The sequence below is a fragment of the Nicotiana sylvestris genome, chromosome 8 (assembly GCF_000393655.2).
Source record: "Nicotiana sylvestris chromosome 8, ASM39365v2, whole genome shotgun sequence".
In the NCBI taxonomy this organism is placed as follows: domain Eukaryota; kingdom Viridiplantae; phylum Streptophyta; class Magnoliopsida; order Solanales; family Solanaceae; genus Nicotiana; species Nicotiana sylvestris.
In genome coordinates, this window is record NC_091064.1 from 89,367,995 (window position 1) to 89,382,960 (window position 14,966).

At 38.5% G+C, this 14,966-nt stretch overlaps 1 protein-coding gene across 1 annotated transcript in view; it reads left to right on the forward strand.

The window, feature by feature from the left end:
- The window catches only part of LOC138875362 (uncharacterized), a 28,645-nt gene extending 13,940 nt beyond the window's left edge, over nucleotides 1-14,705 (forward strand). Inside the window, exon 7 of the mRNA XM_070154187.1 lies at nucleotides 14,650-14,705. Coding sequence (XP_070010288.1) covers nucleotides 14,650-14,705 — 56 coding nt within the window. The remainder of the gene's footprint in view (nucleotides 1-14,649) is intronic.
- The last annotated feature ends 261 nt before the right edge of the window (nucleotides 14,706-14,966 follow it).

Sequence of the window (14,966 nt, forward strand, 5' to 3'; positions counted from 1 at the left end):
CAGTAGCACCAGCGGCGGAGCCTCAAGTTGACTTTGATGATGAGGTTCCAGCCCCAACAGTTTCGGTGGGCCCAGCTCAGGTCCCAGAGGGGTTTATTTCTACCCTAGTACTCCAGGATGCTCTGGTCCATCTAGTGGGCCTTATGGAGAGTGTCACCCGAGCAAGCTTGCTTCCTGTAGCACCAGTCGTCTCTCAGGCTAGAGGAGGAGCCCAGACTCCTGCTACTCGCACCCTAGAGCAGGTAGCTCCCTAGTTTTAGACTCCAGTAGTTCAGCCAATTGGAGCAGTTTAGCTAGGTGTGGTAGCTTAGACCGGTGATGGATCAGCTATGTCTGCCGATGATTTGTGGAGATTTGACATGTTCAGCAAGCTTTTCACTACTACTTTCAACAATGCATCTTTTGAGGATCCCCATGATTATCTAGACAACTGTCACGAGGTTCTTAGGAACATGCGGATAGTGGAGACCAATGGGGTGGATTTTGTTACTTTTCATTTATCTGGATCCGCCAAGACTTGGTGGAGAGATTATTGCTTGGCTAGACCCACCGGATAACTAGCTTTGACTTGGGAGCAGTTTACTCAGCTATTTCTGGAGAAGTTTCTCCCCATTACTCGGAGAGAGATCTATCGAAGGTAGTTTGAGCGTCTCTAGCAGGGTTCTATGACTGTTACTCAATACGAGACCAGATTTATCGACTTGGCTCGTCATGCTCTTATCGTACTCCCCACCGGGAGAGAGAGGGTGAGGAGGTTCATTGAGGGACTTATTCAGCCGATTCAACTTCAGATGCTAAGGAGATAGGGAGTGAGATTTCTTTTCAGGAGGCGACCAATGTGGCCAGGAGAGTGGAGATGGTTCTATCGCAGGGAGGTGGTCAGGGGTCTGACAAGAGGCCTCGTCATTCAGGCCGATTTAGTGGTACCTCGTCTGGAGGCAGTGATTCGTATGGTAGAGGCCATCCTCCTAGGCCTTTTCGCTCAGCACTTTAGGTTTCTCACGGTGCTTCCGGTGGTCATGTTTCTCATATGTAGTATTCTGATCAGCAATCCTACAGTGCACCACCAGCTCCTATCAGTGCACCTCCGCTCTAGAGTTTTCGGGGTGGTCATTCAGGTCATCAGGGTCAGCAGTATCAGCAGTCGAGGGCTTGTTACACTTGTGGTGATATGGGTCACATTGCTAGGTTTTGCCCTCGAGTATCGAACAGCTCTCAGCATCAGGGTTCTCGTGCCATGGTCCAGGCACCGAGTGTTCCACAGCCCGCCCAGCCAACTAGAGGTAGGGGTAGAGGTGCTAAAGGTGGAGGTAGATGTATTAGAGGTAGAGCTCAGGCCGCTAAAGGTGGAGGCCAGCCAGTAGCAGGCCGTCCCAGAGATGTAGTTTAGGGTGGTAGGGCCCAGCCCCGATGTTATGCTCTTCCAGCCAGGCCCGAGGCTGAGGCTTTCGATGCAGTTATCACAGGTACTGTTTTGGTTTGTAGCAGAGATGCTTCAGTTTTATTTGATCCAGGATCTACGTACTCCTATGTGTCATCTTATTTTGCACCGTATCTGGTCATGCCTAGTGATTCTTTAAGTGCTCATGTTTTTGTGTCTACACCGGTGGGTGATTTTATTGTGGTAGATCGAGTCCATCGTTCGTGTGTAGTTGTGATTGGGGGTCTTGAGACTTGTGTAGATGTGTTACTTCTCGACATGGTCGATTTCAATGTCATATTGGGGATGGACTGGTTATCACCTTACCATGCTATCTTGGACTGTTATGCCAAGACAGTGACTTTAGCCTTGCCGGGTATACCTCGTTTAAAGTGGAGAGGGACTCCTAGTCATTTTATCCGCAGTGTTATCTCTTATATGAAGGCTCGGCATATGGTCGAGAAGGGGTATTTGGCCTATGTTCGTGATTCTGGTGCTGAGGTTCCTTCTATTGATTATGTTCCCATTGTTCGTGAGTTTCCTGAGGTATTCCCTTTAGACCTGCTAGGTATGCCACCCGACAGGGATATTGACTTCTGCATTGATTTGGCTCCTGGCACTCAGCCCATTTCTATTCCGTCGTATCGTATTGCCTCGCCTGAGTTGAAAGAGTTGAAGGAGCAGTTGCAATATTTGCTCGAAAAAGGCTTCATTAGACCTACTGTTTTGCCTTGGGGTACGCCGGTGTTGTTTGTTAAGAAGAAGGACGGATCAATGAGAATGTGTATTGATTACCGGCAGTTGAACAAGGTTACAATCAAGAATAAGTATCCATTGTCGAGGTTCGATGATTTGTTTGATCAGCTTCAGGGTACCAAGGTATTTTCAAAGATTGACTTGAGATCTAGCTACCATCAGTTGAGGATTAGGTCATCCGATGTCCCTAAGACAACTTTCCACACTCGATACGAGCATTATGAGTTCTTGTGATGTCATTCGGGTTGACAAATGCCCCAGCAGCTTTTATGGATCAAATGAACTAAGTGTTCAGGCCTTACTTGGATTCGTTCGTGATAGTCTTCATTGATGATATTTCGAGTTGTTCTTCAGACTTTGATGGATAGTCAATTGTATGCTAAGTTTTCGAAGTGTGAGTTTTGGTTGAGTTCAGTTGCATTCATGGGTCATGTTATATCAGCAGAGGCTATTTTGGTTGATCCGAAGAAGATTGAGGCGGTCGAGAACTGGCCTAGACCTGCATCAGCTACAAAGATATGGAGTTTCTTAGGATTGGCCGGTTACTATTGTCGGTTCGTGGAGGGGTTTTCGTCTATTTCAGCCCCGATGACCAGGTTGACCTAGAAGGATGCTCAGTTCAAATGGTCAGACGAGTGTGAGGCAAGCTTTCAGAAGCTCAAGACAGCTCTGACTATGGCACCAGTGTTGGTTTTACCCACAGGTTCAGGGCCTTATATAGTTTATTGTGATGCATCTCGTATTGGACTTGGTGCGGTGTTGATGAAGGATGGCAAGGTCATTGCCTATGCTTCGCGGCAGTTGAAGATTCATGAGAAGAACTATCCGGTTCATGATTTGGAGTTGGCAGCCATTGTTCACGCATTGAAGATTTGGAGGCATTATCTGTATGGCGTGGCATGTGAGGTGTTCACGGATCACAAGAGTCTTCAGTATTTGTTCAAGCAAAAGGAGTTAAATTTGAGGCAGAGAAGGTGGTTGGAGCTACTAAAGGACTATGATATCACCATTTTATATCATCCAGGAAAGACCAATATGGTGGCCGATGCTTTGAGTAGGAAGTCAGCCAGTATGGGCAGTTTTGCTTATATTCCGATCGGTGAGAGGCCGATTTCTTTGGATGTTCAAGCTTTGGCCAATCAGTTCATGAGGTTGGATATTTTTGAGCCCCGCCTTGTGTAATCTTGCACATTCGCTCATTCTTCTTTATTGGAGCGTATCCGAGATTGGCAGTATGATGATCCTCATTTGTGTGTCCTTAGAGACACGGTGTAGCATAGAGGTCCCAAGCAGGTCACCTTAGGAGATGATGGAGTTTTGAGGTTGCAGGGTCAAGTTTGTGTGCCTAATGTGGATGGTCTTCGAGAGTTGATTTTAGAGGAGGCCCATAGTCCTGGTACTCTATTCATCCGGGCATCGCGAAGATGTATCAGGATTTGTGGCAGCATTATTGGTGGAGAAGAATGAAGAAGGACATTGTTGCATATGTGGCTCGGTGTTTGAATTGTCAACAGGTTAAGTACGAGCATCAGAGGCCCGGTGATTTGCTCCAGAAGATTGAGATTCCTGAGTGGAAGTGGGAGCGTATCACTATGGACTTCGTTGTTAGACCCCCCACGGACTTAGAGGAAGTTTGATGCAGTGTGGGTTATTGTTGATAGGCTAACCAAGTCAGCACATTTCATTCATGTGGCAGTCTCCTATTCTTCCGAGAGGTTAGCAGAGATCTATATCCGAGAGATTGTTCGCCTTCATGGTGTGCCCGTGTCTATCATTTAGGACCGAGTTACGCAGTTTACCTCACATTTCTAGAGAGCAGTTCAGCGAGAGTTGGGCACATGGGTTGAGTTGAGCATAGCATTTCATCCACAGACGGACGGGCAGTCCGAGTGGACTATTCAGATTTTGGAGGATATGCTCTGAGCTTGTGTATTGACTTTGGAGGCTCGTGGGATCAGTTTTTGCCTTTAGCAGAGTTTGCCTACAACAACAGCGACCAGTCGAGTATCCAGATAGCTCCTTACGAGGCTTTGTATGGTAGGCGTTGTTGGTCGCCGGTTAGATAGTTCAAGCCGGGGGAGGCTCGGTTGTTGGATGCGGATCTGGTTCAGGATGCCTTGGACAAGGTCAGGATTATTCAGGATAGGCTTCATGCAGCTCAGTCCAAGCAAAAAGGTTATGCCGACCATAAGGTTCGTGATTTGGCATTCATGGTCGGTGAGCGGGTATTGCTTCGAGTGTTGCCTATGAAGGGCGTGATGAGATTTGGGAAGAAGGGAAAGCTTAGCCCTAGGTTCATTGGCCCGTTTGAGATTATTGATCGAGTAGGAGAGGTGGCTTACAGACTTGCGTTGTCGCCGAGCTTATCAGTCGTGCATCCAGTGTTTCATGTGTCCATGCTTTAGAAGTATCACGGCGATCCATCCACATGTTAGATTTCAGCACTGTCTAGTTGGACAAGGACTTATCTTATGAGGAGGAGCCGGTAGCTATTCTAGATCGGTAGGTTCGTTAGTTGAGATCGAAGAGGTTTCCCTCCGTTCATGTTTAGTGGAGAGGTCAGCCTGTTGAGGCATCGACCTAGGAGTCAAGTCCAATATACGGAGCCGTTATCTCCATCTTTTCCCCGACTCAGGTACTTCCTTCTTATGCTCGTTCGAGGACGAACAATTATTTTAGAGGTGGAGAATTTGATGACCCAAAAGGTCATCACTTGTTTTAAAAATAAATTCTGCGTTCTGAGGCCTTAAAAACCTCATTTAGCATCACCTCGATTTGCGTGAATACGCTGGGCACGTAGCCGGAAAGCCATTATGTGAAAATATGTGAAAATGATGAATTTTGACTTTAAAATGAATTTAAGTTGACTTCGGTCAACATTTTGGGTAAACGGACCCGGAGCCATGATTTGACGGTCCCGAAGGGTCCGTAGGAAAATATGGGACTTGGGCATATGCCCAGAATCGAATTCCGAGGTCCCAAGCCCGAGAAGTGAATTTTTAAAGAAAATTATTTTCTGAAATTATTTATGAGTTTTAGAAATGAAATGTGCTTTAAATTTGATGGTATCGGGCCCGTATTATGGTTTCGGAGCCCAGTACAGGTCTTATATGTTATTTAAGTCGAGTCTGTGAAATTTGGTAAGAATCGGACTTGTAATGACGTGAATCGGACCGTATTTGAGAAAAATGAAAAACTTAAAGTTCTTAAGTGATTTCATGAGTTTGATGCTAAATTCATAGTTGTTGATGTTATATTGGTGATTTGAATGCACGAGTAAGTCCGTAGGGTGTTTTTGAGGTAGTTTACATGTTTGGTTTGGAGCCCCAAGGGCTCGGGTGAGCTTCGGATAGGTCTCGGAAGGTTTTTGAACTTAGGAAAATTGCAGAAAACTGTTGTCTGCTGGTGTCCAGGTCCTTGTGCTATGCGATCGCATAAGAAGGTTCGCGATTGCATAGTGTAAATTTCAGGGGTCCGTTTTATGCTATACGATCGCATAGGTCCTTCCGCGATCGCGTAGAGTAAATTCTGGGAGGTCACCAATTGTTCTATACGATTGCATTGTTTCTTCCGCTATCGCACAAGCCTGGGAAGGGAATCATTTTCTTCTATGCGATCGCACTGCCATGTCTGTGATCGCAGTGACCAATCCCTCTTACGCTATGCGATCACATACCTTTTTCCGCAGTCGCAGAGACCAATTTTGCCCAGTCATTTAAACAGAACAGAACACATACGGGATTAAACCAAAATTTCATAACTTCTTCTTCCAAACTCCAAATTGGGCGATTTTTGAAAGAGAATTTCACCACAAATTCATAGGTATGTAATCCTAGACTCATTTTCTTCAATTTCCATTAACACCCATTAGATTTCTAGGCTTAAATCATGTTCTTAAGGGTAGAAAATTAGGGATTTGGGTAGAGTTAAGGCTTTTTGTATAAATAGAATTTAGACCTCGTTTTGGGGTCGGATTTCGAAACTAATTACATATTCGGGCTCGTGGGTGAATGGGTGATCGGGTTTTGGTCCAAACCTCATATTTTGACCAAGCGGGCCCGAGGTCGATCTTTGACTTTTTGGAAAGAATGATAGGAAATCTATAATTAAGCATTTGGAATTGAATTGTTTAGCTTTTATTGATGCTATTAAGTCGATTAAGTCTAGATACAATTGATTTGGAGCCAAATTCAAAAGGAAAAGTGGTGTTTGAGGCTTGAGTTGGCTGTGGAAGTTCGAGGTAAGTGTTTGGTATAACCTTAGCTTGAGGGATTAGGAGTCGAGTCCTATTTGCCATGTGATATTTGTTGAGTACGACGTATAGGCATAGTGATGAGTATCTATACGTTGGTGTCGAGCATGCTTGTGAGTCTTATATTGCGATTATTATGACTTTGTTGTATTATTCACACCTTGATTGATAATTTCTATTGTTGGGCAAAGTTTGTGGAAGTAATTGTGACATTTGAACTTTGAGGAGCATTGGCTCAAGTTGTATAATAAGGTGAAAGTATAAGTGATAATCGAATATTTTAGAGCATTGGCTCAAGTTGTGAAGTGAATGGTGAAGTAAAAGTGAAAAAGAGAAGAGAATCATTATTTTGCCTTCTTTGCCAGGATATTATTGCTTTTAATTGTTATCTCCCTTGTCGGGATGTTGATGTTCTTTCGATGTTGTTCTCTTGCCGGGATTTGATTGTTGAATTATTGTTCCCTTGCTGGGATTCTTATGGTAATTTCATTTGTCTCCTTGCCCTATTATTTTTTATTGTTGTTTGGGTGAGGAAGAGTGTTAAAGCACGAAGGGTGATGTCGTGTATTGTTTTGGTGGGAGAGTGTTAAAGCACGAAGTGTGATGCCGTGTATGATTTGTGAGGAAGAGTGTAAAGCACGAAGGGTGATACCGTACTGCACGATGTCCAATTTCGTGCCAATTATATTGATTATATGGTGAGGACGAGAGTAAAAGCACGAAGGTTGATGTCGTGCACATTTTCATTACTTGATTGTTTTGGTGAGGACGAGAGTAAAAGCACGAAGGGTGATGCGTGCACTTGTTTGATTTCTGATTCTTGTTGTTAGTTGAGATTTGGCATTCCTCTTATTTACCCACTGTCTTTCTATTCTTAATCGATGTTTCCCCGCAGCATGTTTCCCCTCCCATACTTGATAGTACATTACTGTTCATCTTCTCTGTTGTATATCGTTAAACTGCTGGTAGTCTGTTCCTAGCCACATCACTACTTAGCCGAGGTTAGGCTAGGCACTTACCAGCATATGGGATCGGTTGTGCTGATACTACACTTTGCACTATGTGCAGATCCTGGAGCAGCAGCTTTTGGACCTTAGCTTGGGTGGCTGCCTTCAGTCCATTTGGAAATCCAAGGTAGTCATGCAGGCGTCCGCATGCCCTGGCGTCTCCCTCTATCCCTTTATCTCGTTTCCTTACTTATTTCAGAAACATTGCATCTTTTATCTTTCAGACTTTGTATGTAGTATTCATAGACCATCTGTGAAACTATGACACTAGTTCTGGGTAGTCGATGTTCAAACAGTTGTATTGGATTCATATTCAGATAGTTATTGCTTTTCTTCCGCTTATTGTAAATTCCGTTGTTTAAATGTTATGGCTTCATAATTGCTAAAGAATATAAAATGGGTAAAAAGGTAAATTGTTCAAATAGTCGGCTTGCCTAGCTCACATTAGTAGGTGTCATCACAACTCCCGAGGGTGGAAAAACCGGGTCTTGACACTAACCTTAAGACATGGTTAGACTTATGGACAACATTGTTTTCCTTTACTCATTTTTGTATTAGGATTAACTTGATAACATTGTAGGTCCTTACATTTGAAGATACTTTGTGAATCTGACCCTTTCACATGGTCAAACTCATGAGAATCTTGGCTCATTTAAAGCTGGAGCAGTAGCAGTTTAGGAAACTCCTCTTTTCATTTTGTTGTAATTTAGTTTAAGGCATTAATGTAGTTTATATTTTATACCCTATTTAATTTTGGGTTTTGTAATAAATTGGACTGGACTTTATAAATTTATAGACTAGTTAATGCAGCTCCAGTAGTTTATTTAGCTATGTTCTAAATGTAGATTAGTATGCTATGTTTAAAAAGGCAACATTTGGCTGCTGAGTTTTGTTCAGTTGTTTGTTATTGATTCCAGCAATTTTAAAGAGATTGTTCATCTATGTTTAAAAATGGTTTTGTTATTATTAAATACGTGATTAATAAGTTAAGACCTACCATGTTAGGCATCTTGTTTAAACCATATAAATGTTAGTGTAAAAGCTGTTGTGATTTCGGTATGCCTTTAGTATTTAAAACTCGATCTTTGAAGCATCTGGGCATATTGATGGCCCAAATTGTAATTCTTAGTTAAAATCTAGACCTTTGTGAATTCAGATTCTCCTTTGGTCCTGCGCCTGGATCCAATTTTGGAGCCCAATCGGTGGCATTGCTATTTCTCCTTATGCCGACTTAATAATATACTGGGCCTGTTAATTGGCCCAGTTCTTTGTCTAAAGTGATTATAGGCCTGTTCACATTTTCTTTGCCCATAATCATTGGTTTAAGTCCAAATTAGTTATAAATGAGAATATACTAGGGCTTATTTAAGTAATCCTTTAAATAGTTTGAGGCGTGCTATTTTCCATTAAATAATCTATGGCCCTCATATGAATATTAACCTAGTATTGAAATAATCCTAAATAATCAGAGTTTGCTTTAGGCCCGATTTAGATTAGTATTGCGATTATGTATACGTTCGCGTAACATAATTGCGAATTTAATTCTAAAAGTAACTCGAGGGATGCGTTCGTACAACTTCAACCAAACTTTTCTTAATAAAATAAACAAAGCGTTATTAATTGTGGACATGTTCGCGTGACATGATTTTGACGCGCCAAAAGAAAAGAGTATACGTACGCGTAACTCAATTCTTTAATTACGAATAAATCAAGCAATTAAAAGCGGTAAAAAGTTAAATGCACGTAGGTCCTAAAAATACGTAATTAAACAAATTTAAGCCAAGTATAAATTGCTAAGCGACCGTGCTAGAACCACGGAACCCGGGAATGCCTAACACCTTCTCCCGGGTTAACAAAATTCCTTATCTAGAATTCTGGTTCGCAGACCTTTAAAAAATAAAATTTTCCTCGATTTGGGATTTTAAAATAAATCGGTGACTTGGGACACCATTTAAAGTATTCTAAGTGGCGACTCTGATAAATAAATAAAATTCCATTTCGATTAATATCACTTTAATTGGAAAAACTCCCTTATATCCCCTTCGGGTGGTGTAAAAATGAGGTGTAAAAAGTCGAATTTGGGCACTTTCATGGGTTGGTGGATCACCTTGCCCGTCAAGCGTTTCAAAGAATTGCATAACAGGCATAGTTTGTGAGAAAGAATGCGGTGTGCTTAAGATATAAAGCCTCAGATCTACTATCACGACACGATGTGGTTTTCGCACATAAACCAGCCATAACCCTGATCCTATGTTAGGATATGATCTTGTTTGGTTTGATTTCGAGGGCTTGCTTGTAAATTTTTTAAGTCTGCGTGCGATGTGGTAAGGTGAAGCTACCACGAATGGGTAATAGAGCTAAGACCGAGTTTAGATCTAAAGGAAACTAATACTTTGGCTAGAAAATTCCCACAGACGGCGCCAAATTGTTTGACCAAAATATCTTCAAATCTTTTGGTAAATTAATGTGAATAATAAAAAGAAGGATAATTTCTAGCAAAAAATAATTAACTCTAGATAAGAAAATGATAAGCCAAATGAACCAAATGGCTGGACTCAAGGATTTATTATGAATATGTTTGACACCTTTGATATACAATGGAGTAAGATACTCAACGGCATCAATTCATAGTATAAAGTAAAGTAAAGGAAGAAAAGAAAGGAGTTTACCGACTTGTAAACTAAACTTATCTTCATTTATGGAACGATAATGGTTACAAACGAACGCATGGTTCTGAGCTCTCCCCCATTTACAAAGTAGGCTCTTAGGTTTCTCCATTTTATGAGTGATAATTTTTGAGATCTTAGAGCCCCCTTTTCACCATTCTCTCATCTAGTATTTTAAGATATTTTCACTTACCCAACGCTTTTCAACCAGGGTACCTCAGTCTTTTGACCATACTTTAGATTAACCCTCTGAAGCACCATATCATTTACTTTGCCGTGTAGGCCTTCCGAGTGCACGTCCTCGGTCATGGCCGAGGTACGCTTAAATACTCCTTTTGCTTTCCTGATCCTTCTGTCGCCCCTTTTCGTGAGGAATTCCTCTTGATCAGATTTCGACCCATACATACTCGACCTCGCCTTCGTCCTTCGTTGAAACCAAATCGATAATGTGGCGGCCTCCAAAGACTTTCTTAATATCGATCATATAAGTATGGTAAGTTTTGGCCCATACAATCATCTGATCAACTGGAAAGATAAGAGGGAAAAACATAATTTATGGATAATGAATCAGCGACAATGACATGTCCAACCTCTAATGTTGGGCCTTTTCACTAGGACATCTTGTGAGCTACACTTTCCCAACTGAGGATACGCCGATGACCTTATGGTAGGCAATGCATTTTTTCATGAGATTTTGTTGTTTAACAATAGAGAGAATGACACAGTTACCGACAAAAACAAAATTATTTATCTTTGTCTAACCATTTATTTTTCTACCCATAAACTAATTACATTTTCTATCTATAGTAGTTTTTGTGGGGAATTTTTTCTTTATTCTCCATTTTTTTTTTCTATGCTTCTTTTCTTTCTTTTTTTTCCTTTTTTTTCTTTTCTCCTTTTCGTTTTTCTTGTTTTCTTTTTTTTTCTTTTTTCATTTTCTAATTTCATTTAACTTCTTTTTTTATATTCTTTTTCTCTTCATAATCTAATTTCATTTGTTGTTTTCATTATTTTTTATTATTCTTATTTTTATACTATTATTAAAGAAAAATCAAATTATGTACCAATTAAATGTAGCTAATACAATCAAAATATATTAACTAACATATGATACCAGTATAGTATATAGTTATACCAATAGGGTTGTACGCAAAGAGTAAAAAAAAATTAATTCAATTATTAAACTGAAATAATATAAGTTGTCAATAAAAATTTCAAAAAATTCTTGAAAGGATCTAATTGTAAGAGTATACCGTTACATTATATGGAATAATATATTTTTATTTTATTTTTTTGCATTTTCAATTTACCCCTCACGCTGGGTAAAAGCTTAAAGCAAATTAAAAGGGAAAAGGTAAGTGAATTTACGGGTAATAAGTATCCTATGATGGTATATTATATACTATTACAGTATATAGTTACAGTATATTGCATATTATTACAGTATACTATAATAATATATTGTATACTATAATAGTATATTGTTGCAGTATAACTATATACTCCTATAGTATATTGTATATTATAGCGGTATACTGTTAGGTAACTGTGTTCTTCTTCGATTATTACAATATAATGTTGCAGTATATTGTAAACTATAATAGTATGCTGTTAAACATAACTATATACTCCTACAGTATATTCTATACCATAGCAGTATACTATTGGGTAGTTGTGTTCTTCTTTAATTTTCAGCTGAAAATTTCGATCTCAATCACCTCAAATCAGCTCCAAATGCTACCAAATTTTAGTATGAACTTCTAGAAGGTACTATAAGCAATATTTAATAGCACCCACTTTGAATCAAACAAGAAATCTTCAAAAATAAAATTAAGCTTCAAGCCCAACAATGGTGGATATTCAAATACACATAAAAATTTAGATCTGGGAAGCTTACTCGAAGATACTATAAACAATATTTTGTAGCATCCACATCGAATCAAACAATAAATCTTCAAAATATAATTTCAAATTCTGGAGCTTCAAGCTCAACAATGGTGGGTCTTCATACACACATAAAAATCATAAGAAGAGGAGGTAGAGCAATAGCTTGGATTGACCCTCTTAATGAAGATCGATCTGGCAGAGGAGAAGTAGATCCATTTAAGTCCACTACCAAGTTAGCTTGCAAAAATGAAGTCAGTTGTTTTAACATTCTCTACTTCAAATGCAAAGGCAAATAGGTGTGGGCCGGGTTAATAGTCTTGGTTGCATAGGTGGGAAAAGTAAATAGTTTAGGTTTGGGTATTTAAGGGTAAATAGTTTGGCTTAATAGGTATAAAATGAGATTTTCTCTTAACAATGGGCAAAATATAAAATTGATCGAAACTACTTATTAACGTATTTGCATTATTAATCCCTGTGGTATAATTTGCTTAATTATTTCATATGTAATGCATCTTTCGGTACTATCTTGGTACATACACATATCTTTAAGGCCAAATACATAACCAACTCCCTAAACTTGACACCTAATTTCATTTAGACACTTTAACATACTCTTGTTCCTATTAGACACTCCAACACTCACAAAAGTGTATCTATTGAACACTTAGAGCATGTTTGGAAAGTCACTTAGGAAATGAATTTGGGTGTAATTGGGTGTAATTATACAATTTGGCATGTTTGTTTGGCCAAGTAATTACTTGATCAGCATAGAATTGGGTGTAATTGCAGGGGTGTAATTACACTCTCCAATTCTCAAGGGGAAGTGAGAATTGGTGGTAATTATACTGTGTAATTACAAGGTTGCTTTTTAGTTTCTTTCCTTTTTGTTTTTATTTTATTTTATTTTTTATAACTTTTTATTCTATTATTTTTTTAATTTTTTTTACTTTTTAATTATTTTGAAATTTTAAAATATATTTTTCTTTGTACATTATTTATCTTTTATTTCTCTATCTTTACTTCTTGTGATTCCATGTGTAATTGTCTATATTTAATTTTTTATTTATTTTATTATTCTATTTTTTGAAACTACACCTCCTAATATTACAAATAATGAATCATTAACAAACCTGTCATATAATGAGTGATGCAATTAAAGTGAAATTTTCTTGTTGAATGTGGTTATAAAGTTATTATGTTTCTCAATCTTAAGTTGTAGTGGAACTTACTATTATTATGTTGGAATATGACATATGTTAAACGTCTTCTTCTTTTTTTGAATTTTGAGATTGTGTTATATTAATGGTTCCAATTTACTTATTTTAGAAGTATTGACTAACGTTGCATGTTGTTCATTTTTTAGTTAGAATTGATAAATTAGTTTGGTCAAACATTTGAATAATGTTATGACATTATATTTATAAATATTAATTTATTTTATCAAACATGAATTCCATGATATTTTTACAAAACGTATATTTTTAGTTTTTGTAAGTATCTATATAAATTTGAGATATATATATATAATATTAGTTATAAATATATGATTACTAATTAACGCATATTCACGAAAACATATACATCTTAAATATCAAATATAATATTATTTATACATATAAAAAATTATAGGCATATGTTTGTTATATTAATTTTTAAGTTTTGATAATTGCTTCATTTAAAAAATAAATCTAACTGTGTAATTACACTTGTACAACAAACAGTAAACTTGAAATTACACTGTAATTACACTAGGACAAACAAATAGATCGTCGTAATTACAAAGTTGTATAATTACTAGGCTATGTAATTACTACCCAAGTAATTACACCAATTCCAGTTACTTGGTGGCTTTCCAAACATACCATTAGTCACAATTTATCTTCAAAACGAAGCGCCTAGCCACCAAGCACGCTGACATGAACAACATGACCAATAAATAGGCAACACGTGTAAATAAAAAGAAATTAAAAGACCTTCAAAGACAAAAAAAATTATATTCTTAATGATCCCTTTCCCCTTTCGTTGTCTTCCTCATGTTCAGGCGAGAGAGGGTAGAATTGGTCAGCCACGACTTACCAGAAAGTTTCGGCAACCAAAGATATCTGAGTACTTTTTCCTTCTTGCTTTTATCTTCTTCTTTTTTTGGAAGGGGATTTGGAAGACTATAAGAAAGAATCTAGCTAGAACTCATCTTGGTGTAATAAAATATAAAAAATAAAGAAACAGATTAGATTACTCTTCAGTTTTTGTTATATGTTCTCTGATGGAGTATACGATTTCAAATACATATCCAAATGTTCTTAACTTGCAGGGACCAATCTATATGTAATGTTTGAGAAGGCTGAGGTTTGAGTGTCGGAGAAGATGAAGAAAATGATTTGGGAAAGTAAGGAATTAGGGTAAATAGAGAAAGGCACGTGCACACTAGACAGGCACATGTTAAGTGGATCGGACGGCCACCATTACAAGTTAGCTGATAGAAATGAAGGGCCCAGATTAATCCTTGTGTAACAGATTGGGCCTCAATCTGTTATAACCAATTGGGCTGGAATTAGGAGTTAGTTTTTTACCGGTATTTTCCTATTTCCCTCTCTTTCTCTCTCTACCTTCTCTCTTCTTCTACAGCCTAATCCTTTTCTAATTCGTGAATCTCCATTATAGGTTCAAGTGAAGATCTTCAATGGAGTCACATTCTGCTTGTCATTGAGAGTTACTAATGTTGTAGTTGAGAATTATCATTGTATTCATTTAGCAATCAATAAAACTCCATTGTTGCCCATTTCTATTTCTATTCTACCTTTCAATTGAGTACATTACAAATTGATATCAGAGTAATTCCTGGCCCCATTATTTAAAAAAATGACGATCGCTGAAACTAGAGCCAAGTCTATGGAGGAAAATGTTAAAAAACTAGAAATCCAGGTACAGAGTTACATGGAGAAGACAGAGCTGAAATCGGAAGCCACATATGCCAAAAT